At 47.8% G+C, this 27,460-nt stretch overlaps 1 protein-coding gene across 2 annotated transcripts in view; it reads left to right on the top strand.

Annotated features, from left to right (window-relative positions):
- The first annotated feature begins 7,579 nt into the window (after window positions 1–7,579).
- Window positions 7,580–27,460, top strand: part of SMYD1 (SET and MYND domain containing 1) — a 54,335-nt gene continuing 34,454 nt past the window's right edge. The window contains exon 1 of one of the 2 annotated variants that reach the window (XM_027826186.3): window positions 7,580–7,804. In XM_027826186.3, coding sequence (XP_027681987.1) covers window positions 7,668–7,804 — 137 coding nt within the window. In that variant the 5' untranslated portion in view covers window positions 7,580–7,667. The remainder of the gene's footprint in view (window positions 7,805–27,460) is intronic. The other variant, XM_007063716.4, reaches the window with a different exon arrangement.

Genomic DNA, 27,460 nt, shown 5'->3' on the forward strand with positions numbered 1-27,460 from the left:
AAAGGGCATGGAAACATGGAACAAATAGAAACTGTGTCAACATCCAACTCAGAAATGCAAGCAATGCCAGACCATTTTACTGAATCTCTGAATCTCAAGTGGTCAGATCAAATTCAGGAAGAAGAAAAAAAAGGGGGGGGGGAGGAAACACACTGATACTATTATCTCTAAATGCAGAGTGATAGGAAAACCTGCTAGATAAAGAGACTAATTGTTCTAGACTCTTTAAGGATTCAGAGTAGAGTTATGGATGCTAAATTAAATTTATATATTTAAGTAAAAAAGTTGAAGTTCAGTTAAATTGTATGTCTTTATTTAAAAAATAAAGGAAGATGTAACGATATTAGGAACTTTGGAGTAGGAACCAAAGTTACCCACACTGTTGTGGGGGGTGGAATCGTAGTGAGCATTATTAGCAGAAGCCTGTGGCTAAGGCACTTGGAGCCAGGCAGGTAGCTGTATGGTTTGACTAGGTAAGTAAATTGTTTACTGTTACTTAAAAAATCTCCAGTATCTTTTTGTATGTTATAATAGTAACTTGGCAGTAGCTCTTACACAAGCTATTAGTGCACCTGAATAATCACAGTAGGCTTCCCACCTCATTTGCCTTTTATCAGTATGTCTGAAATAGATGACCCAGTACAATTTCTAAAGAACTTTTACAGCACTTCTAGAGAGAGAGAAAAACTTTCAAGGAATCCTAAAGTGAGGGGCTTTTCTGTCTTTATCTCCATTAACTGCAATGGGAATGGAGGATGTTCAGTTTCACACAGGATCAGGTCTTATGCTTTCTGTAAATCCTGGCAAGTCCTTGCTTGGTTCCCGAGTCACTCTTTTTCATGTGTTAATGAATATTGTAGTTTATTACTGATTGATATAATAAATCATGCAGTGACCAAGCAGAGGATGCTTTTGAAATGGAGTCAGAGGGGTTGCATGTGTCTTAAGTGAAAGCGAAATGTGGCTCAGTTACTACAAACTTGTGTTTCTCCCAGGCCCTCTGAAACCTCAGTGATGGGCATGGTATAAGAACCTGAATAGAAGTGTGATTGGGGGTGCTGCAGGGTGCTCCTGCCTAGTGGTCACAGTTCACTACAGTGGCCGTTATGCCTAGTAGCGGTAGTCCAAGGAAGCGTCAGTCCCGCCTAGTGGCACTAGTTCAAGGTAGTGGCAGTCCCGCCTTGTGGCTGCCGTTTGGGTGGGAGCAGGGGAGCCCAGGTCTGCCTTTCTCCACCGGGTTCCGACCCATGGCCCTGTGAGGCTGACTCTGCTGCTCACCTGTGTTCGTGTGATGTGCAGCTTCCTGTCAGCTTCCCTGGGTCACTTTGTGCTCCAGTCCACCTCCCATCTGGCTGTTGCCGGACTCTGGAGGATGTCGCCTTCAGGCTTTTGGTCCTTGTCCCCTCCAATGGGTGCTGTGGCTCCCTTCGCTTACCGTCTCGATACTGGCTCTACTCTGGTCCTTCCTGGGAGTTCCCAGGTATGTCCTGCTCCCTGGCTCACCAGCTCCAGATTGAGCTGCCTGACTGGCTTTTAGACCCCAAATCCCCCCCAGCCTCCGCAACACAGCCTTCACAACGTCTTCTGGCAAAGAGTTCCACAGGTTGACTGTGCGTTATGTGAAAAAATACTTCCTTTTGTTTGTTTTAAACCTGCTGCCCATTAATTTCATTTGGTGATCCTTAGTTCTTGTGTTCTGAGAAGGAGTAAATAACACTTCCTTATTTATTTTCTCCACATCGGTCATGCTTTTATAGACTTCGATCATATCCTCCCTTAGTTGTCTCTTTTCCAAGCTGAAAAGTCCCAGGCTTATTAATCTCTCCTCATATGGAAGCTGTTCCATATCCCTAACCATTTTTGTTGCCCTTTTCTCAACCTTTTCCAATTCCAATATATCTTTTTTGAGATGGGGCGACCAGAACTACACACAGTATTCCAGATGTGGGTGTACCATGGATTTATGTAGAGGCAATATGATATTTTCTGTGTTATTGTCTATCCCTTTCATAATGATTCCCAACATTTTGTTCGCTTTTTTGACTGCCGCTGTACATTGAGTGGATGTTTTCAGAGAACTATCCACAATGACTCCAAGATCTCTTTCTTGAGCTAATTTAGCTAATTTAGACCCCGTCATTTTATATGTATAGTTGGGATTATGTTTTCCAATGTGCATTACTTTGCATTTATCAACATTGAATTTCATCTTCCATTTTGTTGCCCAGTCACCCAACCATACAACACAATTTCATAACTTCATATGCACTAATGATATACGTATTTAGATAGAACAGTGACTTTCAACAGATCCTAATCTTTCCCGATACCTTACATGGCATGCTTTATATGCAAGATCACAATTATATATAAATGAGGAATATGGGGGTTACAGAGCAGTCCCCCAAGGAATAGAGTGTCACAGTAGCGATCCTGCTACAAGGGGGCACTAGCAGACAAAGGCCCTCATATTATGCATTGCAATTGCAAAACAGAAGGGTCATATTGTGCCCGGTCCTTTCATAGGTGCACAAGATGGTGGGATGACACAAGAAGTGCCCCGCACTGTCCAGCAGAGATCTTCATAACTCCCTAGCTAGTAAGTAGGCCCTTCATGTAGAAGCTCTTGTCTGCATTCCAAAGGGAAGTTGTTTATTTTTCAATCCAGCCAAGCTCTTGTGTGCCCTACTGCCTCAGGTAGATAGTTACTGATAAAACCCCAAGTTTTATTGATGTGTTGATACCATATTAAAAAATATGAGAAATAAAGTGATTTTTGTCTATTAAAGAATTGTTTCCATTCATTGCTTCCTAAGGGCAGGATTTCTACTGTAAGCAGAGGTTAGGAGTGTGGTGGTGAGTTGAGTGGTTTTGGCAGGTCCCTCACACAAATCCAGATCACCACAGGAACCTCCGCAAGAACTACTTGGAGATGGATACACTCACATGTCAATGCAGAATACGAACACTGGGCACATGCAGGTCTCTAGACTTGGGCCTGAGCCTATGATGCACAACTGAGCAGTTCTGAGATTGTCCAGAAGATGGCAGGGGTGTGCACATATGCTCTCTCCCCCTGGCTCATACAACCCTAGTTAGACAGAGTTCATCCTCAAGTGGCTGGGGATCACTCAGCGGTAGGGTGACCAGACAGCATATGTGAAAAATCGGGACGGGGGTGGGGGTAATAGGAGCCTAGATAAGAAAAAGACCCAAAAATCGGGACTGTCCCTATAAAAGCGGGACATCTGGTCACCCTACTCAAAGGAATTAACCACGTCATCTTTCTGTGCTTTTTTCAGAGTAGCAGGCGTGTTAGTCTGTATTCGCAGAAAGAAAAGGAGTACTAGTGGCACCTTAGAGACTAACCAATTTATTTGAGCATAAGCTTTCGTGAGCTACAGCTCACTTCATCGGATGCATTCAGTGGAAAATACAGTGAGGAGATTTATATACACACAGAACATGAAAAAATGGGTGTTATCATACACACTGTAAGGAGAGTGATCACTTAAGATGAGCTATTACCAGCAGGAGAGCGGGGGGGGGGGTGGGAGAGAGAAAACCTTTTGTAGTGATAATCAAGGTGGGCCATTTCCAGCAGTTAACAGGAACGTCCGAGGAGCGGTGGGGGAAATAAACATGGGGAAATAGTTTTACTTTGTGTAATGACACATCCACTCCCAGTCTCTATTCAAGCCTAAGTTAATTGTATCCAGTCTGCAAATTAGTTCCAATTCAGCAGTCTCTCGTTGGAGTCTGTTTTTGAAGTCTTTTTGTTGTAATATTACAACCTTTAGGTCTGAAATCGAGTGACCAGTGAGATTGAAGTGTTCTCTGACTGGTTTATGAATGTTATAATTCTTGACATCTGATTTGTGTCCGTTTATTCTTTTACATAGAGACTGTCCAGTTTGACCAATGTACATGGCAGAGGGGCATTGCTGGCACATGATGGCATATATCACATTGGTAGATGTGCAGGTGAACGAGCCTCTGATAGTGTGGCTGATGTGATTAGGCCCTGTGATGGTGTCCCCTGCATAGATATGTGGGCATAGTTGGCAACGGGCTTTGCTGCAAGGATAGGTTCCTCGGTTAGTGGTTCTGTTGTGCGGTGTGTTGTTGCTGGTGAGTATTTGCTTCAGGTTAGGGGGCTGTCTGTAGGCAAGGACTGGCCTGTCTCCCAAGATTTGTGAGAGTGATGGGTCGTCCTTCAGGATAGGTTGTAGATCCTTGATGATGCATTGGAGAGGTTTTAGTTGGGGGCTGAAGGTGATGGCTAGTGGCGTTCTGTTACTATCTTTGCTGGGCCTGTCCTGTAGCAGGTGACTTCTGGGTACTCTCCTGGCTCTGTCAATCTGTTTCTTCACTTCAGCAGGTGGGTATTGTAGTTGTAAGAATGCTTGATAGAGATCTTGTAGGTGTTTGTCTCTGTCTCAGGGGTTGGAGCAAATGCGGTTGTATCGTAGAGCTTGGTTGTAGACGATGGATCGTGTGGTGTGGTCTGGGTGAAAGCTGGAGGCATGTAGGTAGGAATAGTGGTCAGTAGGTTTCCGGTACAGGGTGGTGTTTATGTGACCATCACTTATTAGCACCGTAGTGTCCAGGAAGTGGATCTCTTGTGTGGACTGGTCCAGGCTGAGGTTGATATTGGGATGGAAATTGTTGAAATCATGGTGGAATTCCTCAACGGCTTCTTTTCCACGGGTCCAGATGATGAAGATGTCATCAGTGTAGCGCAAGTAGAGTAGGGGTGTTAGGGGATAAGAGCTAAGGAAGCGTTGTTCTAAGTCAGCCATAAAAATGTTGGCATACTGTGGGGCCATGCGGGTACCCATAGCAGTGCCACTGATTTGAAGGTATACATTGTCCCCAAATGTGAAATAGTTATGGGTGAGGACAAAGTCACAAAGTTCAGCCACCAGGTTTGCCGTGACATTATCGGGGATACTGTTCCTGGTGGCTTGCAGTCCATCTTTGTGTGGAATGTTGGTGTAGAGGGCTTCTACATCCATAGTGGCCAGGATGGTGTTTTAAGGAAGATCACTGATGGATTGTAGTTTCCTCAGGAATTCACTGATGTCTCGAAGATAGCTGGGAGTGCTGGTAGCGTAGGGCCTGAGGAGGGAGTCTACATAGCCAGACAATCCTACTGTCAGGGTGCCAATGCCTGAGATGATGGGGCGCCCAGGATTTCCAGGTTTATGGATCTTGGGTAGTAGATAGAATGCCCCAGGTCGGGGTTCCAGGGGTGTGTCTGTGCAGATTTGTTCTTGTGCTTTTTCAGGGACTTTCTTGAGCAAATGCTGTAGTTTCTTTTGGTAACCCTCAGTGGGATCAGAGGGTAATGGCTTGTAGAAAGTGGTGTTGGAGAGCTGCCTAGCAGCCTCTTGTTCATATTCCGACCTATTCATGATGACGACAGCACCTCCTTTGTCAGCCTTTTTGATTATGATGTCAGAGTTGTTTCTGAGGCTGTGGATGGCATTGTGTTCTGCACGGCTGAGGTTATGGGCAAGTGATGCTGTTTTTCCACAATTTCAGCCCGTGCACGTCGGCGGAAGCACTCTATGTAGAAGTCCAGTCTGTTGTTTCGACCTTCAGGAGGAGTCCACCTAGAATCCTTCTTTTTGTAGAGTTGGTAGGAAGGTCTCTGTGGATTAGTATGTTGTTCAGAGGTGTGTTGGAAATATTCCTTGAGTCGGAGACGTCGAAAATAGGATTCTAGGTCACCACAGAACTGTATCATGTTCATGGGGATGGAGGGGCAGAAGGAGAGGCCCCGAGATAGGACAGATTCTTCTGCTGGGCTAAGAGTATAGTTGGATACATGAACAATATTGCTGGGTGGGTTAAGGGAACCATTGCTGTGGCCTTTTGTGGCATGTAGTAGTTTAGATAGTTTAGTGTCCTTTTTCTTTTGTAGAGAAGCAAAGTGTGTGTTGTAAATGGCTTGTCTAGTTTTTGTAAAGTCCAGCCACGAGGAAGTTTGTGTGGAAGGTTGTTTTTTTTATGAGAGTATCCAGTTTTGAGAGCTCATTCCTAATCTTTCCCTGTTTGCTGTAGAGGATGTTGATCAGGTGGTTCTGCAGTTTCTCTGAGAGCATGTGGCACAAGCTGTCAGCATAGTCTGTGTGGTATGTAGATTGTAATGGATTTTTTACCTTCAGTCCTTTTGGTACGATGTCCATCTGTTTGCATTTGGAAAGGAAGATGATGTCTGTCTGTATCTGTACGAGTTTTTTCATGAAGTTGCCTTTGTTTCCCCATCAGTTAAAGTGTATAATCCTTACTTGCCTCTTAGGGAAACGGGGAAGCTAAATTCATGAGTGTTTATAAAGCACTTTGAGACCCTGGGATGAAATGGGGTCAGATACCAGTGTGATGGGCATGTGAGGTTACCATGAACTTTAAAAGTGCAAAGTCTCGTTGAAGAACTATAAGATGCTAAATAGCAATATTTAGTTGATTGAGAGTCCAGGGCCACATTCTTCACCTCAGCTACAGCGGTGTGAATGTGGAGCAACCCCACCAACCTCAGTGAAGTTGTTCTGGATTTACACTGACTGGGTTTGTAAAGGCACCACTCAATGCAGCAAAAACAAGCCTACTCTCAGGACTGCAGGCTAGGAACTTGCTGCTTTATTAAATGCACGCCCCCTAACACAGCTGGGGGAAAGTCCCACTAACTAACCAATGATGGGTAGGGGTTGAGCATGGCTCCATCCCCTAAAACTCTGAGTAACCCAATTAACCCCTTGATGACCATGTTACTACAGTTGCTGTAAGGGGAGAGCAGAAACTGGTCCCCATTTTTGCAATTTAATTGAACTCACAGGTAATATTCTCTTCCTCTTGTGCTCTGTGGCCCCAATTCATCCATCCAATTCAGTGGAGAGGAACTTGGGTGAATTTAATCCTCTGACATGTTACTTCATTGAGCTTAGCCTATTAAACACCAGAGGGAATAGCTGACATGGCAAGCCTGCGCTGAAAGAGACGCCAAGTTTCTGCAGTCCTTCCAGCATATTCCCCATGCTTCTACAAGCCACTTGGCTGGCATTTGAAAAGCGACTTTTCCAGGCCTGTCTTCTCCAGCAGCACTCGGGGCAAGTATTTGACTATGGCCTCCTCTCTCCTACTGTAAATCTCACTGAGGGGGGGAAAAGAGAGCAGCATTGTTTCCTTACTGAAAGAGACCAGATGACAGCGCAAGGGATACACACCAGCCCACCACTTACCACTGTCTCAGCTGTTGGCTCCTGACAGACAGAAGCATGTGGTTTCTAAAAATACCCTCCTAAAGAAAATATGTGCTCTTTCCAATGGGAGAGGGTTAATTAGACGCTGTGGTCATAACATATACAAATGCTTTCAGCTTGGGGAAATAATTCCAACGTGTTTTTCAGACAGGCGTATCCTAATGAAGCAAACAGTGCTGGTCACACGGGACCAGCCCCTTTGATTTCCGGGCTTACAACTATATTAAGTAAAAAGCTCCCCCCACAAGTGGAAAATGGTACAGCCTCATGTAGGTGGGTGTGATGGGGACCATCTATTTCTAGGATTGGTCCTGTGGCAACCCAAAGGTGCTGAAAAAGCAGGAGTGACAAGGGACCTGGCTCACAGTGGGACACCTGCGTTGCAAGCCCAGTTTCCCTGACATGACGCCCAGGGAGATGGAGATGGTGGAAGTGTTCACTTCGGAAGGCAAAGGCAGGGGGTTGAAGGCAGCCAAGGAATTCTGGGCTGGAGATGTCATCTTTGCGGAGCCAGCCTACGCCGCAGTAGTTTTTGACAGGTAAGAGAGAAGTTATTACACAGCAAAAAGCCAATCTGTGCTTCTTGTGAAGCCTGATCTGGCTGCGGTCGGTGAAGGCTTCCTTAGAGTCTGGATAGCATCAAGAAAGGCTGAGAATCGCAGTCAGCAGCGCTCCACTGTGAGTCATTCTGTGGAGATGCAGCTCACAGCGGCTGTCCTCTTGCTGTGATGGGATAGTCAGTCTGCTTGCCTGTTTTAAATACAGTGTGCCTGCTTCTGGGACATGATCTTGGAAGGTGCTCAGCGCCTTTAGCTTCCACTGAGAGCAGAGGGAGTGGAGGGAGCTCAGCGCCTCTCAAGATTGGTCCCCAGCGAATTATTCAAGTGGATTGCAGTGTGCAAGCTGCGATTCTAGTTACAATGGGCCTCTAACTGACTTTGTTATAGGAGGCTTCCACTATATACTGTATGATGCGGGTACAATATGCCATTGTGCTTTGTTTTCACATATAACCCCTTTGACTATATACATAGAGAGGGCACTAATGCTGAAAGTCAGTAGATACATTCATGCCACTGATAGTTTGTAATAAGTTGAGATTCTTTCATCCTGTGCCCCTTTAAAACCCATTGCCCCCAAACAAATGGCCTAATACATGGAATTTGGCAGCATTTGGCCTGCTTTAAAATGGTGTTATACTCGTCAGTGGATGAATTAATGGCCTGGGCTGGTGCAGTCATCTTTGAGAGGAGAGATCAGATTTCTGTAACTTTCCTGCGATATTGACGAAACCTGAAAGTGAATCCTGATGAAGATGCATTTTCCGGTGATGTCACTTGTTGTGCGCTTCTTATTTTCACATGAATAATATTTGATCAACTTCTCTTGTGGATGTGGACATTGAGGGCTAGATCTGCAAAGGGATATAGGCACCTAACTGCCATGTTAGGCACCTAAGTCCAAAATGTAGATCCTCACAACCACTGCTCAGATGCCGCCTCCCACAGTAGGTGCCAATTTTTGCTGCTAAAGTCCCTTAGGCACCTACATTCCCACCAGTGGCCATGCAAAAAGCTTCCTGATTCCTGGCACCAAGTGTCTAGCTCGTGCTTAAGCCCCAGTGGGATCCTCAAACTAGGCATTTCTCCTGCCTATGTGGCCTGTGGGGTCTGGTCCATGGGCATTTTCAGATGCCGCCTAAGAGCACAGCAGATCAGATGCAGTGGGCCAGGGGCTAGTTGAGATGTGGGAGGCTTAGGTTCAAATCCCCTTTGCAAGGACTTGCACCCATGTCTCCAATTCCCATGTGAGTGCCATAAGCTTTGGGCTAAAGGTCATTCTGGCCTGGGGGTTTCTCAGTCTCTCCTGGTGAAGCTGTTCCACTTTGTATGAAATCCTTAAATACTCAGCAGGGCAGGAACTGGAAGCTGGTTCTCCCAGGTGAGTGCCCTAAACACTGGCCAGGAGAGTCATTCTCACTCTTTCTCTGGCCCCATGAATATGAGGTAATAGAGTTACTCTGGATTTCACATCAGTGAAATTACTCCACATTTGTAGTGGTGTAACTGAGAGCAGCATTTGGCCCAAAGTTCTTAAATATGAAACTAACCTTCAGCTGCTGTTTTTCATTCTGCACTTAGGAAGAGTCTAAACTTTCCTCAAGTGCAGCACAAAAATGAATTCTGGCATTGAATTTTGCTCAAAACTGCCATTCATTTCAGTGAGGGTTCTGCACATGAAATAAAGGTAGGATGTGATCTTTCCTATTAAAGCCTTCCACGAACAAATGGTTTCTTTGAATGAGGTCATGGGCAGCATCTAACTTTTCACTGTGCTTTTTAACTCTCGTCATCTGGGATATTTTAAATCACTCACTTGAAGTGAATTTGCTTGGCAGCTCCATGTCACCTGACATGAAAATTACGTATTGAATGGAAAGAGTAGAAAAGAAATGTGTGGAGTTGTTTGTGTTTGCATCTTTTCACTCCTTCTTTCCCTGCCTTTGCAGTATCAGTGGGAGAACATGTCTATGAACCTAGCACAATGACAACGTAGAGGTTGAGGCCCAGATCCACAAAAGGATTTAGGCGCTAATTCTCTGAGAGAGGCGGGGCTTAGGCCACACCCTCTCCTTGGCATCTGCTATTGGTTGCTCTGCTCAGCATGCTGGTTGTTGTGGATTTCATTCTTAGGCACCTATCTCTCCCCATTCATTGTATAGAAAGTCTGGGAGTCTAACTCAGGACTGTGGATTCCACTGGGTGGCAAGACGTCTCAAAGTTAGATGCTGCAACACTGAGCATTGCGATACCTTATCCCTTTGTGGATTTAGTCCCTAGGTTTTATTTTGCATTTTAACATGTCATTGCAAGAGCTGCTGTTTTAAAATGTAACTGCAAATGTAACACCGACAGATCCCGGCTGTCGGTGGGTGAGAGCAAACCTGGGACCTCTGAAGCTAAATGCATGAGCCTCTACTGCATGAGCTAAAAGCTACATAGCCCTTAGCTAAGGCTGTAGAGCAGACTCATTAATCTCTCTCTAAGTGGTCTCGGTGCCAGTAGATGGGACAGAACACCACACCCAGGCGGTGTGTGGGTTACACAAACACAACTGTACTTGAATTATGCCTAAATACCACAGTGGGTAGTGCTATATAAATGCCCAAATAGATTAGACTGACAGACTATGGGCCCAATTCTGCTCCTGTGACTAGGCCAGATTCTGCCCCCCGTTACATTGGCCCTGATCCAGATCCCATCAAAGTCAATAGGGCTCTTTCCACTGACTTCAGTGGGCGTTCGGCCAGGCCCATTAGTAACTTACTCTGCAATTAGTCCCACTGGAATCAATGGATCTAATTGTGGAACTGGTAGTACTCACTAAGAGTTGGGGTGGCAGAACCTGGCCTATTGAACTCAGTGGAAAAATGGAAGCAAGATAGGATTAAGAGGTGATTTTATAGTGATTTGTTCCTAAGCATGGTTGTTTGATGCCAGTTAATCATTCTGGCCAAAGTTGAACTAGGCTGGGTCTGATGGATCCTTATAAAGAACTTTTTTTAAAAAAATAAGCAGCAGGCTAATTAAAATATCTCTGGAAGAATGTTTTGTCTCAGGCAGAGACAGCAGTAGCTTGCACAGAATGTTCTAATCATATCTTTAAAATAAAATGGTTTTATTTAGTTAGGGTTTTTTTTAAAATATGTTCCTAGTAAATGGACACTGCCCATTGAGACGAGTCTTAAAGATTGTAGCTGCCTTGCAGACTCCTCTAGAAATGGATGGTTATGATTATACACTGTTCTTGGAGTACTGTTCTTGGGAGCCAGTTATGCTCATGTTAAAAGCCTGAACCTTCTTCAGTCGGCTCTTTGCATACAGATCCTTATCTTTATGATGAGCCCCTTTGACTACAGCGGAGCTACTCCACTTTACACCGGCTGAGGTCAGGCCCTTAGATTGTTTTCTTTGACAAGAAAAGGCTGCTTGGTCTCTTTACAGCTAAGGATCTCAAAGATCTTCACAAGCCCTCATTAATTTGCACAGCGCCTTGTCAAGGTAGGTATTATCCTATCAATGCTCCATTTATTCTACATTGTTCTATCTACTGAACACAGCAAGCCACATCCCCACATGGTGTAAATTGCCATAACCTATGTCTGTGTACGCCAGCTGGGGATCGGGACCAATATACGGAGCTTTGCAGGCTTATGTGTGGAAGCAGTGTGTAAGGCGGGGGCGGGCAAACTTTTTGGCCTGAGGGCCGCATCCGGTTTCTGAAATTGTATGGAGGGCCGGTTAGGGGAGGCTGTGCCTCCCCAAACAGCCAGACATGGCCCGGCCCCCGCACCCTATCTGACTGCCCCGCTTCTTGCCCCTTGATGACCCCCCTTGTTCCCCTGCCCCATCCTCCCCCCCCTTGCTCTCGGTCTAACTGCCCTCTGCCGCCCCATCCAACCCCCCGCCCCCTTCCTGACTGCCCTTCTGGGACCCCTGCCCCATCCAACCACCCCTTCTCCCTGACCTCCCCAGGACCCCTTGCCCCTAACTGCTCCCAACTGCCCCCCACCACCCCATTCAACTCCCCCTCCTTCCTGACTGCCCCCCCCCCCGGACCCCTGCCCCATCAACCATCCCTGTCCCCTGACCACCCCCCGCCGCCCCATCCAACCCCTCCTCTCCTTCCTGACTGCCCCCTGGAACCCCTGCCCCCATTCAACCCCCGTTTCCTCCCCTCTGACCACCCCGACCCCTATCCATGCCCCGACCACCCCCCGAACTCCCCTGCCCTCTATCCAACCCCCCACCCCCCCGCTCCCTGCCCCTTTACCGCGCTGTCTGTGGAGCACCAGTGGAGGGGCAGCGCAGCTGCACCATGACAGGAAGCTGTGCCACGCCGCGCAGCCCAGAGCACCGGGTCAGGCCAGGCTCTGCAGCCCTGCCGCCCAGAGCATTGTGCAGCGTGGCTGCGGGGGAAGGGAAACAGCCTCCCGGGCCAGGAGCTCCGGGAACGGGCAGGACGGTCCCGCGCGCCGGACGTGGCCCGTGGACCATAGTTTGCCCACCTCTAGTGCAAGGCATTTGTATAAAAGTCTTGTGTCTACACTAGATTTTTTCTTAACATTTCCTACCCTTGCTGCTACCAGTTCAGCTCCCCCTGTGCTAATGACTGTGGGGGGCTATGTTCTAGTGTAAACAGGCTACCTGTTTTGCCACCATGTTTATCTTCCAGGTAAGGCCCATGACTGGGGGTGTGAATTGCCAGTGAAAGTCCTGTCAAAAGAAACTTTCCATTTTCTTCCCTTCCCCCCAACACCCCACCCCCCCCAGCAACCCCTTTTTTATTTTTTGAAAAATGATCCTTGGAAAATTTCAGTTATTATTGGGACCCTACCCCCCACCCCAAGTTGTTTTCAGTGTAAGCAGAACATAGTAATCTCTAGCTATACAGCAGTATATTTATAGTCAGACTCCAGGGGCAGCTGTTTCAAAGCCTTGCAGGTTTTGAAATAATAGTTTAAAAAAATTAGTTCTATAAATAATTCCAGCATTGCCTCCTCCCCTCAAAAATTTTATCTGGATGCAACAGCTTATACAGCCTGTAGCAAGGGACTAGATTTTACGTTTGCAATGGGATGGATTTCCTAACCTAACAGACCTTTTCCTTCCCGAACTTCTATCCACAGAGCAACAGTCCATCTAGTCTACTCTGTTTCTAAAAGTATTTCAGAGCAAAGAGGATCCCCTTCTGCCTCTGTATGATGCACCAAACTGTGCTATATTATACCAAAGAAAGACATTTTCCCCTAATCCCAGCTGGTGAGCGGTTCACCCCCTTGTTATTTGTATTACAGTACTGCTTAGAGGTCCTAGCTGAGCCCAGGGCCCCATTGTCAGGTAATGGGCAGATGCATAGTAAGAGGTACTGCTTCACTGCTCCAAAGAGTTTACAATCTAAATAGACCTGGCAGAAAAAGGAAGAGTTGTTATCCCCATCTTACAGAAGGGGAGCTGAACCAAGCCACAGAGGATTAAGCAATTTGTGTAAATTCCGATGAGAGGTCGAAGTGGCTCACTTAAAGTAGTTGTTGCTCAGGTGGCTGTCATTGGGTCCTTAGAGCATATCGGTAAAGTTCAGCCCTCAACTACATACATGTGACTGCTCCCAGTGAGTTGACTAGCTTTGCATAAGTGAAGGATAATAGAGTTCAAAATTCCTCTTGCATTTTCATAGAATCATAGAATATCAGGGTTGGAAGGGACCTCAGGAGGTCATCTAGTCCAGCTCCCTGCTCAAAGCAGGACCAATCCCCAACTAAATCTTCCCAGCCAGGGCTTTGTCAAGCCTGACCTTAAAAACTTCGAAGGAAGGAGATTCCACCACTTCCCTAGGTAACCCATTCCAGTGCTTCACCACCCTCCTAGTGAAAAAGTTTTTCCTAATATCCAACCTAAACCTCCCCCACTGCAACTTGAGACCATTACTCCTTGTTCTGTCATCTGCTACCATTGAGAACAGTCTAGATCCATCCTCTTTGGAACCCCCTTTCAGGTAGTTGAAAGCAGCTATCAAATCCCCCCTCATTCTTCTCTTCTGCAGACTAAACAATCCCAGTTCCTTCAGCCTCTCCTCATAAGTCATGTGTTCCAGTCCCCTAATCATTTTTATTGCCCTCCGCTGAACGTTTTCCAATTTTTCACATCTTTCTTGTAGTGTGGGGCCCAAAACTGGACACAGTACTCCAGATGAGGCCTCACCAATGTCGAATAGCGGGGAACGATCACGTCCCTCAATCTGCTGGCAATGCCCATACTTATACATCCCAAAATGCCATCGGCCTTCTTAGCAACAAGGGCACACTCTTGACTCATATCCAGCTTCTCGTCCACTGTAACCCCTCGGTCCCTTTCTGCAGAACTGCTGCCTACCCATTCGGTCCCTAGTGTGTAGCAGTGCATGGGATTCTTCCGTCCGAAGTGCAGGATTCTGCACTTGTCCTTGTTGAACCTCATCAGATTTCTTTTGGCCCAATCCTCTAATTTGTCTAGGTCCCTCTGTATCCTATCCCTATCCTCCAGTGTATCTACCTCTCCTCACAGTTTAGTATCATCTGCAAACTTACTGAGGGTGCAATCCACGCCATCCTCCAAATCATTAATGAAGATATTGAACAAAACTGCCCCAAGGACTGACCCTTGGGGCACTCCACTTGATATCGGCTGCCAACTAGACATGGAGCCATTGATCACTACCTGTTGAGCCCGACAATCTAGCCAGCTTTCTATGCACCTTAGAGTCCATTCATCCAGTCCATACTTCTTTAACTTGCTGGCAAGAATACTGCGAGAGACTGTGTCAAAAGCTTTGCTAAAGTCAAGGAATAACACGTCCCCTGCTTTCCCCTCATCCACAGAGCCAGCTATCTCATCATAGAAGGCAATTAGGTTAGTCAGGCATGACTTGCCCTTGGTGATTCCATGCTGACTGTTTCTGATCACTTTCCTCTCCTCTAAGTGCTTCAAAATTGCTTCCTTGAGGACCTGCTCCATGATTTTTCCAGGGACTGAGGTGAGGCTGACTGGCCTGTAGTTCCCTGGATCCTCCTCCTTCCCTTTTTTAAAGATGGGCACTACATTAGCCTTTTTCCAGTTGTCCGGAACCTCTCCCGGTTGCCATGAGTTTTCAGAGATAATGGCCAATGGCTCTGCAATCACATCCGCCACTCCTTTAGCACTCTCGGATGCAGCGCATCCGGCCCCATGGATTTGTGCTCGTCCAGATTTTCTATATGGTCCCGAACCACTTCTTTCTCCACAGAGGGCTGGTCACCTCCTCCCCATGCTGTGCTGCCCAGTGCAGTAGTCTGGGAGCTGACCTTGTTCGTGAAGACAGAGACAAAAAAAGCATTGAGTACATTAGCTTTCTCCACATCCTCTGTCACTAGGTTGCCTCCCTCATTCAGTAAGGGGCCCACACTTTCCTTGACTTTCTTCTTGTTGCTAACATACCTGAAGAAACCTTTTTGTTACTCTTAACATCTCTTGCTAGCTGCAACTCCAAGTTTGATTTGGTTTTCCTGATTTCAGTCCTGCATGCCTGAGCAATATTTTTATACTCTTCCCTGGTCATTTGTCCAGTCTTCCACTTCTTGTAAGCTTCTTTTTTGTGTTTAAGATCAGCAAGGATTTCACTGTTAAGCCAAGCTGGTCGTCTGCCATATTTACTATTCTTTCTACACATCGGGATGGTTTGTCCCTGTAACCTCAATAAGGATTCTTTAAAATACAGCCAGCTCTCCTGGACTCTTTCCACAAGACCTGGGCTGCTGCTTCACTTCCTGTCTTCAAAACCTGGTTTTGTTGTGCATTGTTTAAAAGGCTGCTGTGCTCCTCCCCAGAGGTGGCTGCTTTTCAGCAATGAGTGAAATGCTCCCTGTACATGTTGCATGTCAGTTTTGCTTTGGAATCCTAGTCTCTAAGGTGCCACTAGTACTCCTTTTCCTTCTGCACAGAGATACTATTAATGTGAGAACAAAACCTTTACTACTTCTTCGAGTAGTGTCCCTGTGGGTGCTCCACTTTAGGTGTCTGTGTGCCCCTGCACCTTTAATTGGAGATTTTTGGTAGCAGTGTCCTGTTGAGCCCGGGCATGTGCTCTCCCTCCCTCCCTCCTGGTCTGCCTCGAGGCTATTTAGCACTGACCAAAGGAGCAGTTGTCCCTTCCTTATCTGTGTCATTAGCATAAGTAGTGTTTTGTTTTGTTACCTTTGTTCTCCCTAAAAGTACTCAGGCTAGTGTTTTGTTTTATTTTATTTTATTCCTTTGGTTTAAAAAGAAAAGAGAAAAAGGAAAAGAACTTCACTTTCCTTCCCAGTCTGGGGGCATTTCCCCCCCCGCCCCGTCCCCAGGCATCTAGTAGACTCGTAATTATTTCTTTTTCAGTTAAAAAAAATAAAATAACATAAAGACGATATTCTTCTGCATATTCCTCCCTGCTAAAGGATGACAACCCCCTGCCCAGGGGCTTGCCTGGCTCTCTCTGCTCCAAGCGGTGCCTCTCCGGCCGGGGTCAGTCCCTGCAATGGCCAGGCACTCACAGTGCCTGGGAGACTCTCACAGAAGTGCTTTACCTGCCATATCTAAAACTGCAGCCTCACAGGAGCTGGGAGCTGAAGTAAAAATTCCTCCTTATGGAGAAAACACTTCAGTCTGCAGGGGACTCTGGTGGGTGTTGACCCCAGACCATCCCCGGAGCCTTCACTTCAAAAGGGGTCGAGTGGTGAACAGGAGAAGAGAGAGAGAGAGAAAGAAGAAGAAGCCACCAGCAGACTCCCCCTGGAAAGGCTCCTCCGAGCAACTGGCCAGCCAGAGGGCTGTTCCCCAGTGCGGTCATCTCGGCACCGACGCCCAAGCAACTGGCCAGCCAGAGGGGTGTTCCCCAGTGTGGCCATCTCGGCACTGATCCTGGAGCAACTGGCCAGCCAGAGGGGTGTTCCCCAGTGCGGCCATCTCGGCCCCGACCCCCGAGCAACTGGCCAGCCAGAGGGGTGTTTCCCAGTGTGGCCATCTCGGCACTGATCCTGGAGCAACTGGCCAGCCAGAGGGCTGTTCCCCAGTGCGGCCATCTCGGCCGCAACCCCCGAGCAACTGGCCAGCCAGAGGGCTGTTCCCCAGTGCGGCCATCTCGGCACTGATCCTGGAGTAACTGGCCAGCCAGAGTGCTGTTCCCCAGTGCGGCCATCTTGGCCCCGACCTCTGAGCAACTGGCCAGCCAGAGGGGTGTTCCCCAGTGTGGCCATCTTGGCCCCGACCCCTGAGCAACTGGCCAGCCAGAGGGGTGTTCCCCAGTGCGGCCATCTCAGCACTGATCCTGGAGCAACTGGCCAGCCAGAGGGCTGTTCCACAGTGCGGCCATCTCGACCCCGACCTCTGAGCAACTGGCCAGCCAGAGGGGTGTTCCCCAGTGCGGCCATCTCGGCCCCGACCCCCAAGCAACTGGCCAGCCAGAGGGGTGTTCCCCAGTGTGGCCATCTCGGCACTGATCCTGGAGCAACTGGCCAGCCAGAGGGGTGTTCCCCAGTGCGGCCATCTCGGCCCCGACCCCCGAGCAACTGGCCAGCCAGAGGGGTGTTCCCCAGTGCGGCCATCTCGGCACTGATCCTGGAGTAACTGGCCAGACAGAGGGCTGTTCCCCAGTGCGGCCATCTTGGCCCCGACCTCTGAGCAACTGGTCAGCCAGAGGGGTGTTCCCCAGTGCGGCCATCTCGGCACCGACCCCCAAGCAACTGGCCAGCCAGAGGGGTGTTCCCCAGTGCAGCCATCTCAGCACTGATCCAGAGCAACTGGCCAGCCAGAGGGGTGTTCCCCAGTGCAGCCGTCTCGGCACTGATCCTGGAGCAACTGGCCAGCCAGAGGGCTGTTCCCCAGTGCGGCCATCTCGGCACCGACCCCCAAGCAACTGGCCAGCCAGAGGGGTGTTCCCCAGTGCAGCCATCTCAGTAGGACAATACCAGCAGAGGAACCTTCTGCTGTGAGCTTGTTCGGCACCCAAGCTCTGGAAGCTGAAACCTGAGAAGGGGCTTCCTGCCATGAACTCTGCCCTGCTCTGAGCTCTGCTCTCTGCACCGACATGGGGCTTCTGTGAGCTCTGTGCTGCTCTGAGCTCTACTCTGGGCAACTACTGTACCGAGAGGGCACAGTTACCATACCATCTCTAAAAGAGTGGCACAGAGAAGCCCTGCTGTCAGTTCTGCTTTGCACTGAGACACCAGAGGCTTCCACCGTCATGCTCTGAGGCAACGGTACTGGTACCGTCCCCTAAGGAGAGGGGACAGTTACCGTACCATCTCTCATCCCCTCCTCAGACGTTCTTGTTAAACCCTGGATTTGTGCTGGAAATGGCCCAACTTGATTATCATACACATTGTAAGGAGAGCGATCACTTTAGATAAGCTATTACCAGCGGGAGAGTGAGGTGGGAGGAGAGAAAACCTTTTGTAGTGGTAAACACCCATTTTTTCATGGTTTGTGTGTATAAAAAGATCTTCTGTGCTTTCCACAGGATGCATCCGATGAAGTGAGCTGTAGCTCACTAAAGCTTATGCTCAGATAAATTGGTTAGTCTCTAAGGTGCCACAAGTACTCCTTTTCTTTTTGTGAATACAGACTAACACGGCTGTTACTCTGAAACCCATCTCTAAAAGAGCGGCATAGAGAAACCCTTTGGTACCAGATGCAACAAAACTCCCACCTAGGAAGTGTTCTGCACCTTCCCAACCATTGATACCGACTACAGACACTCCTCTGGGGTTCCGGATGAGCCCATGGTAACACAGGTACTCTGATACTCTGGAGACCTGCGGCCTCAGTACCCCGGGAGAGACAATTACCACACCGTCTCTAAAAAAGTGGCACCAACAAACTTTTTGTACTGGGCAAAACTCTCATTTAGGGAGTGCTCTGCCCAAATATTGGTACTGACAACGTACCATGGACCCTCCTCTGTGGTACCAAATGAACCCATGGTACTGCATAAGCGCTGGTACCCTGGAGACTTGATGATTGGGGAAGAACCACAATCCCCATTACTTGGTACCAGGACCCCGGTATCGAGCACATCCCAGCACCCAGAATCGCTCTTAGCACTGGACTGTATACTGCTAATACCCCAGTCAGCGGCACCGTTACCCACTGACCAATCTGACGCTGGCCAAGAGAATATCATTCCCTGGCCCCTCAAGGTGGCCCACCACCACACTACAAGGGTCATCCCCAATTCCATCATGCCAACCGCCTGTGCCTGCCTTCCTGCCTCTCCCTCCCAAGGCCATATTGTAACTCTTCGGGTATATACACACACATGGTGTGACAATCTCCGGTGTCTCTCAGGGTGAGTCCACCAGATGGTTTGCTACAGCCTGGCACGTGAGCCAGGGCAGGAGAAAGCTTTTTGAGAACAGGAAAGAAGGGGGAAGGGGAAAAACAAACAAACAAAAACAAAAAAACCACACCTGAAGAGGAAGCTACCTCTTCAGCACACTTCTCCTCATCTCTCCCAGATGAGACTGTGCTGCCCACCCCTCATCACTAGGTGAAGATTTAAGAACTTTCTGGATCTTACCAAGAGGTGGCAGACGAGCTGCAGATTCCCTTGCAGGAGATGGCAGATACACATCACAAGTTGGTGGAAATTCTGCACACTACCTTCTCATCTAGAACTGTCCTCCCAATTAATGAGCTAATTCTAGATCCTACCAAAATCATCTGGCAGAGCCGGCCTCTATCGCACCAACCAGCAGCAGAGTGTAAACAAAAACAACCCTACATCTCTACCCAAAGAGGCAGACTTTGTTTTCAAAATCCGCAACCCAACTCCATCATAGTGGATGTGGTTAATGCGTGAAGCAAGCAACATAATGCCAAGTCAACTCCATATGATCAGGCTTCACAAGATGGCGTATTCATCAACAACTTTACTGTTTAGAGTCATAAATTACCAAACTGTCATGGCCAAAACAATTTTGTTAATCTTGGGAAACCCAGGATGTTTCTGAAACATTACTGGAAACACAAAAAGAACAGATTCAGACCATTCTTAGAGAAGGTCAGTTAATAGCCAGACCGGTCCTAGAGACACCACTGGATGTAGCTGTTACAGCTGCCCGCCAAGTCTCCATGACAGTGGTACTGAGGTGGGTTGTGGTGTCTTTTTTTGTTTCCTATACCTCTCTAGATTGCCCAAAGAGCTACAGACTTCCAATTTGAAGGGTCAAACTCTTTGCGGAGAAGACAGATTTTTCTCTCCACATCCTGAAGGATTCTCAGACTGCACTACATTCCTTAGGAATCTACACTGTGGAACAGAAGAGAAGATATGCCTCTCAACCACACCACAGATCACAATCTTCTCAATACTCACCATCTCTGTGCTGTTATGAGCCACAGTGTAAGAGGCCCAGGGCTCAAAAGTGAGAACAGTCTGCACCCCAGACCATGACCTCTCAAACTGCCTCTTATAAGCACTTTGATGAGCTGGTCGGGGGCCTGAACAATGATATCTTACAGCATCAGCTGCCATCTATACACCTGTCACGCCACTCAAAAGTCACCTTACCTTACTTCACAGCAGTTAGGACCAGCTCTAGAGCAAAGAGATTGATTTCTAGCCCTGAACTTACAGGGTGCCTATTTCCATATCTCAATACAACCGTCGTACAGGAGATTTCCTACTGCTTACCTTTGAGGCAGGATCATTATAGGTACAGACTGGTCCACACAGGGTAGTCTCCAAGGTTCACTTTATTGTAGTGGCATACTAACCCCGGTACAGTGACTGGACTTTATCAGCACCAACCTGATGCAGTACAAGCGAGAGCGCTCCTCTCACTACTCACATTCACCACCCGGAGACACGTCTCCCTAATATGCTGGGGAGCTCACATACACAACAACAAGGTTCAGGACAAATGGCCTTCCACAGAAATGACCTTCCATATCACTCTTTTGGGGTTAGGGGCTGTCAGGAGTGCCTGTGCACAAACTCTGCCTTTCGTCAAAAACAACACACAAAGGTTATGATGGACTTAATGTGACCTGTATGTTTTGTATAAACTGCCAAGGAGCTGCCAGATCTCCCTCCCTCTGCAAGACAGCATTCAAACTTTGGAATTGATGCACCCATCACAATGTGCTCATCTCAGCTGTCTGTCCTCAAGGGATACAGAACGGTATAACAAACAGTCTCAGTTGGAATTTTCTCACGACAATGAGAGTATACGGAATTCACAGGTGCTTCAAGATATAGCCACCCTTTGGGGAAACATTCACTGGCAGTTGCCCTCATCTTCTCAGCGGACAGGGCCCACTTGTATGTCTTTTCCCAGTTTCCTACCCTATCCAAGATTCTGTTGAAAATTCAACGAAACAAAGCAAGAGTTATTGTGATTGCCCCTCTTGCCTATGACAAGTCTGGCTCCCTTACCTGATGCAGATGGCAATATGCCCTCCTGTTCTTCTGACGTCAGCCCATTCCTCACCCGCTCTCTCAAAACAATGGGCTGATCCTTCACCCCAACCCATGGGTCCTCTGCCTCCAGGCGTGGATCTTTCTTTGTTCCAAGGCTTAGAAGTAGAATGCTCTGACAAGCTGAAACACATGTTGCAACACAACCACAAGTTGACCCTTCCACATACCTATCTACAAAATGGGAACGACTCCCAAGTTTGTACCATTCCCAACGGACAGACCCAACCTCATCTTTCCTCCCTCTGATTTTGCATTACATTTTAAACTCTCACTCAGCTCCCTTAAGGTACATCTCATGGCAAACATGGCTTCCCACTTGGAGTTTGCTCAGCCACTAATGCGTAGACTCTTTAAGGGCATTGGGACTCTTTTCCCCCATGTGACACCACCCGCTCCAGCCTGGGACTTTAATCTAGTTCTCAGGCTTGGACTAGACCTCCCTTTGAGTCCAGGGCAACTTGTTCTCTCTTACACCTGTCCATGACGACAGCACTTCTAATTGCCCATCACCTCAGCTAGGCTCATAGGAGAAATAGTGGCCCTGATGGCACACCCATCATTCACGGCCTTTGTCTTTAAAATAAATAAATAAATAAAATAAAAAATAACAACTCTAAGGCCATATCCCAAGTTCCTCCCTACTTTTTTGCACTTTCCATATGAATCAACAGATCCATCTCCCTGTTTTTTCCCAAAACCACATTGTGACAACTGGGAGACAATTGTGCATATAATAGATATTAGAAGGACATTAGCATTCTACTTGGACAGGACTAAGGACTTCAGGAAATCCCCTAAACTCTTCCTTTCGTCCACAGAAAGATCCAAAAACTCTTGATATCTCCTCAAAGACTATCCAAACGGGTCTCTGGTTGCATTAATCACTTAGCAAGGGCACAGCTTGCTTCCGTCCATATGCACAGCATGAGATCAGTTCCTACCTCAGTCACATTCCATAGGGATACCCCTATCTCCCCAATCTATAGAGCAATGATTGGGGTTTCTGTCCATACTTTCACAGAACATTATGTGATCACTGCAGATTTGGCCGCTGACACCATCGTCGATTCCACAGTACTCTCTGTAGTAAAAGACTCCGCTCCGAAGTCCCAGCCTTCAGTGGTGGGTACTGCTCTGGAGTCACCTAAAGTGGAGTACCCATAGGGACACTACTCGAAGAAGAAGAGGAAGTTACTCACCTTGTACAGTAACGATGGTTCTTCGAGATGTGTGTCCCTATCGGTGCTCCACAACCCACCCTCCTCCCCTCTACTTCGGAGTTCTCTATAGGGCTCTGTGGTAGAGAAGGAAGTGAGGGGGGTTCATCCGTGCAGTGCTAAATAGACTCAAGGCAGACCATGAGGGAGGGAGAGCACATGCGGGGGCTCAATGGGACACTGCTACCGAAAGTCTCCGATTAGAGGTGCAGGGGCACACAGATACCTAAAGTGGAGCACCCATAGGGACACACATCTCGAAGAACCATCGTTACTGCACAAGGTGAGTAACTTCCTCTTTCTTCCTGCTCTCATGGGGGGGAGGGGGGGACCCCCAACAGCCATAAGTCAGCGGTTCTGCTGCAGCACATCCTCCAGAAAACCTTCCTTTGCTTTGATGGGTACATTGTTTACAAACCCTTTTCAGCTGCTGTCTACATGTGTGCAGCAAGATGGCTCCCCTTAACGACAGTGGGGAGGAACCCTCCATTCCCAGGCATTATCTCTCTCCTTGCTTCCCAGTACAGTACACTTGTGTGTTTTTATCAGTCCTGTGGCTCTTTGCTGCCTTACAAGGAGCGTAATCTCTGCTGCACCTTTCTGCCCCCATGACTTGACAGCTGACAGAACACAGTCTTGCATTTCTGACCAGCACCCAGTTCTGCCGTTTGACTCAAGAGAGCAGGCCACTGCTCCTGCTATTAGCATGGAACCTGCTGGCCAGCCTGCCTATTGTTAGCATTCCAGCATGCCTGATCATTGTCATCCTACAAGCCACTGTTTAACATGGGACTTTACACTCTGCCTATAATCTTGTTTGTAATTGTCGCTTAATAAAGCTCTCTTTGTGTTGCAAAACCTTGGGTGAAGGGAGCAAGGCGTATGTCGTTAGCAGCGCAGGTAGCAATGCTAGACGAATTAGAGCTGGGCTGGCCTTTCCCTTTTAAGTAGCGAGGAAGGATGGCTGTGTGGGTAAGGCACTGGACGAGGCCTCTGAAGCTCTGGGTTGAAGTCTCAGCTCTGGCACAGACCTCCCATGCATATGGCACCTTAGAGACTAACCAATTTATTTGAGCATAAGCTTTCGTGAGCTACAGCTCACTTCATTGGATAAATTGGTTAGTCTCTAAGGTGCCACAAGTACTCCTTTTCTTTTTGCGAATACAGACTAACACGGCTGTTACTCTGAAACCTCCCATGCATAGTTTCTCTCAGCCTCGGTTTCCCATTTGCAAAAGGTAGGTGATAATCATAGGACTGGAAGGGACCTGGAGAGGTCATCTAGTCTAGAGCCCTGCACTCATGGCAGCACTAATAAATAATGCTTCCTTTGCCTGTCCTGTCTATTTAGGTTGTGAGCTCTTTGGAGCAAGGATTCTCCTTTCTAGGTGCATCGCTGTGCCTACCTAGCACAATAATGCATTGCTTGAGGCCTTTGGCTGGTAGGTTAGACCTTGTTACGCTTATTTGGATTCTCTTGTACTCAATAAGACACTCTTAGACTTATTTACACCCACTGACCACTGTCTAAGCAAAAGCTGTGCACAGGCTAGCCTACCTGAACTAGTCTGAACCCAGCTGGTGCAGGTAACAACAGCATTGAAGAAGGCTCAGTGTGAGCTTCAGTGTGAGCAGCACAAGCTCGACATGGCCTGTCAGTACGTACTCAGTTTGCTAGCCTAGGCTGTGCTGTATTCATTGCCTTTGTTACCAGTGCTAACCAGGTTCAAGCTAGCACGGGCAGGCTAGCCTGTGCACACAGACATAGCCTAAGTTTCCAGTTCATTCATGGTATAACTGTATCAGAGACTGGGGTGGAAGGATCCTGAAGGTTCTGGGGCTTACGGCAGAGGAGAGAAATGGCTTCCCCTTTTTTCCAAACAAAGCAAGTGACCAGGAGAGGCAGCTATATGGATGAAAGTTGCAGAGTTAGGTGCATTATGGGTGGGCTTCTGCCTCCCTCTGAAGCATCTGACATTGGGCACAATCAAAGAAAGGATAGTGTGCTACTGGTACTTCCCATGTGTTTTATCAGAGACACAAATGAAGCCTTTATGCACTTGGAGAGGAAAGTCTAAATCTCACCCTTTGAAGTGTAAACTGTAAGCTAGTAAACTACAGAGCCAGCTGGCTGCACCTGTTGTGTCCTCTGGATATAAATGTCCCTTGCATTTCAAGTGAACTTTCTGGGGACAGCTGGTTCTTCTGAGAAACCTGCCATCGCCAGCCAGGCTGCATGAAAGAGGAAGGTGTTCTAAAGAGCAAACACAAGGGTATAAAATCCTCTTGAAATGTGTGGCACATAACCTAGAGAGGTTACTCGTTACCTTTTAGGTTTAATAGTAGGCTGGTGATGAGCATATGAAAACATCAGTGTCAAGTTCTAAATTGCTAACCTTTCAATTTGCCAAAGTGCACTTGATTCATTACTAACATCCTATCATGGTTGTTAATGCTAGTCGCCTGGTTGCATTTGGCTAATATTACAGTCTGTCACCTAAAATCCTACCTGCGGACAGTAATTTTGCAGTTTTTCAGAATTTTTCTTTATTTCCTGGCCTCAGCTATGGTTTAATGTTGCTTGTATACTGCTAGACAGCTGACACATTGGATCCCACTTCAGTGATAGGTAAACAGATTCCTATGTGTATATATGGTTTTATTCAGGAGAAAGCAAAGAGAGCTCCTTTTTTAGTGCCTGATTTTGCTGCCATTGAACCAATGGACAAACTTCCAGTGATTTCACTGGGAGCACAGTCAAGTCAGTGTGAGGCAACATTTCAATCATTACATATATAGGACCTGATCCTGCATATCCTTACCCTGAGTAGTACTTGTGATGCTGGAGGACCAGGTGCCAGCTCATGCCGAAGCCCTGGGTTAATTCACTTGTGTGTTAGTATAGATCAAAGTAATTGTTAAATGTAGAAGAGTGCATTTGGTGTTTAAACTTAATGAAAACTAATGGGATGTTAGTTGCATTGTTTTCACTTATCTGTATCCTGTTATACTATAATAGCAAACGTTTACATTGTGCATATCCCATAACGAAATAACCCATCAAACAGGAAGAGGCCTTGTGGAATACAAATGATGAAATTTAACGGAAAAGTGCTAATTTCAAAGCAAGAGGTCATTGTGTGTAATGATCAGAGGCAGGGCCGGTGCAAGGATCTTTTGTGCCCTAGGTGAAACTTCGACTTTGCGCCCGCCGCCTCCCAGCCCTGCGGCAGCTCCCTGCCCCCCCTCGCCCTGAGGCGCCCCCTCCCTGCCTCCCTCCCTCCCCTCGGCCCGGGGAGCCGTGCGGCAGCTCCCTGCCGCCCCCATCCTCGGCCCGGGGAGCCGTGTGCGGCAACTTCCCGCCCCAGCTCACCTCTGCTCCGCCTCCTCCCCGAGCACGCCATCGCTTCTCCCGTCTCCCAGGCTTGCGGCGCCAATCAGCTGTTTGGCACGCAAGCCTGGGAGGAGAGAAGCAGAGCGGGGCGGTGTGCGCAGGGGAGGAGGCGGAGCAGAGGTGAGCTGGGGCGGGGAGCGGTTCTCCTGTGTGCCACCCCCCCCCCCTCCCCTGTTACTTGCAGCAGGTGGCCCTCCCCGCGCCCCCCTGCCCCAGCTCACCTCTACTCCACCGCCTCCCCAGAGCGCGCTTTTGCCCGCCCCCAACCACTTGGCACCCTAGGCGACCGCCTAGTTCACCTAGTGGTTGCACCGGCCCTGATCGGAGGTCAAAGACTCTAAATGAGTTCCTCACTCTCTGTCCTCAAAGGAAAAGCCCATGTGGGTAGTGACACTGTCAGCTTGTTTTCTGTGAGAAGACACTATAAGTATGGATTCAAAGCAGGATCTCTGGACTGTTCAGACTCTTACAGAGAAATGTACTAGATGCAAACCGGAAATCCCCACAGATAATCGGGGTACCCTGAAAGACATTTGGGAACCTGGCAGTTTATTACATCGCTGCCACCATTTGAAATGACAAACCATGACTCACCTGTGAATATAACCTCTCAATAACTCTCAATTCCTTAGCTAATAGACCTTTAGTTAGTTTACTGTAGAATTGGCTGCCAGTGTAAGATCTTTGGTGTAAAATCTGGAGTACCAATTGATCTAGGGTAAGTAACCAGTCTCTTGGGACTGGGAGCAACCTGATGTGGTGTGATTTTTGGTGTAAGTGACTTTTCATCATAAAGTCCTCTTTGTCTGGGTGGGAGAATGAGAGCGCCTCACAACCTTTAATATCTTTATTTGTCCTCACAGCACCTCTTTGATGCAGGGCACTACACCCGCAGCTTCCCTGCTATTGTCGTTTGGCAGCTAGATCAAAACAAGCTCAGGTCGGTTCATGCGTGCTCTGATTATCGTGTAGACCTCTTCTTAGGGTACATCTACACTGCAGCCAGGGCAGTGAATAGCAGCTTGGATACAGGTATCCACACTTCTTTAAACTAGTAGCTCACTGAAAGTAGTAGTGAGGACACAGCGGTATGAGCTGCTGACCCTCCCCCTCCTCCTCTTCCTCCAGGCATGTGCTCGCTTGTGCAGCTCACGCTGCAGCATGCTCACTGCTATTTTTAGCAAGCTAGCGAGATGGAAGCTAGTGCAGGTAATTGCCCATCACGCACCTGGCTGCAGCGTAGATGTACCCTAGATGATTCACCCAGGGTCACGCAGGACAGAGAACTGAACCCATGACTCTAAAGTCCCAGGCTAGGACCTGAACCACTGGATGCTTCCTCCAGCTGTCCCTAAGCTTGTGGTCAGTGTCTATTTCTACCTATTGTCAGCATCCTGGCAGAGAGGCCATTACTGTTTTACCCATTTGGTGCCATACCCACTTCACATTACAGACTTTTTTTTAATTAGTGCTTTCATATTTTCAGTTCCTGCCAGACCGAGGGTGAACTGGATTAAAAAAGTGCATTTGTTTTTCTTATTCCTACACCATAAGTT

The sequence above is a fragment of the Chelonia mydas genome, chromosome 4, assembly GCF_015237465.2.
Source record: "Chelonia mydas isolate rCheMyd1 chromosome 4, rCheMyd1.pri.v2, whole genome shotgun sequence".
Classification (NCBI taxonomy): domain Eukaryota; kingdom Metazoa; phylum Chordata; order Testudines; family Cheloniidae; genus Chelonia; species Chelonia mydas.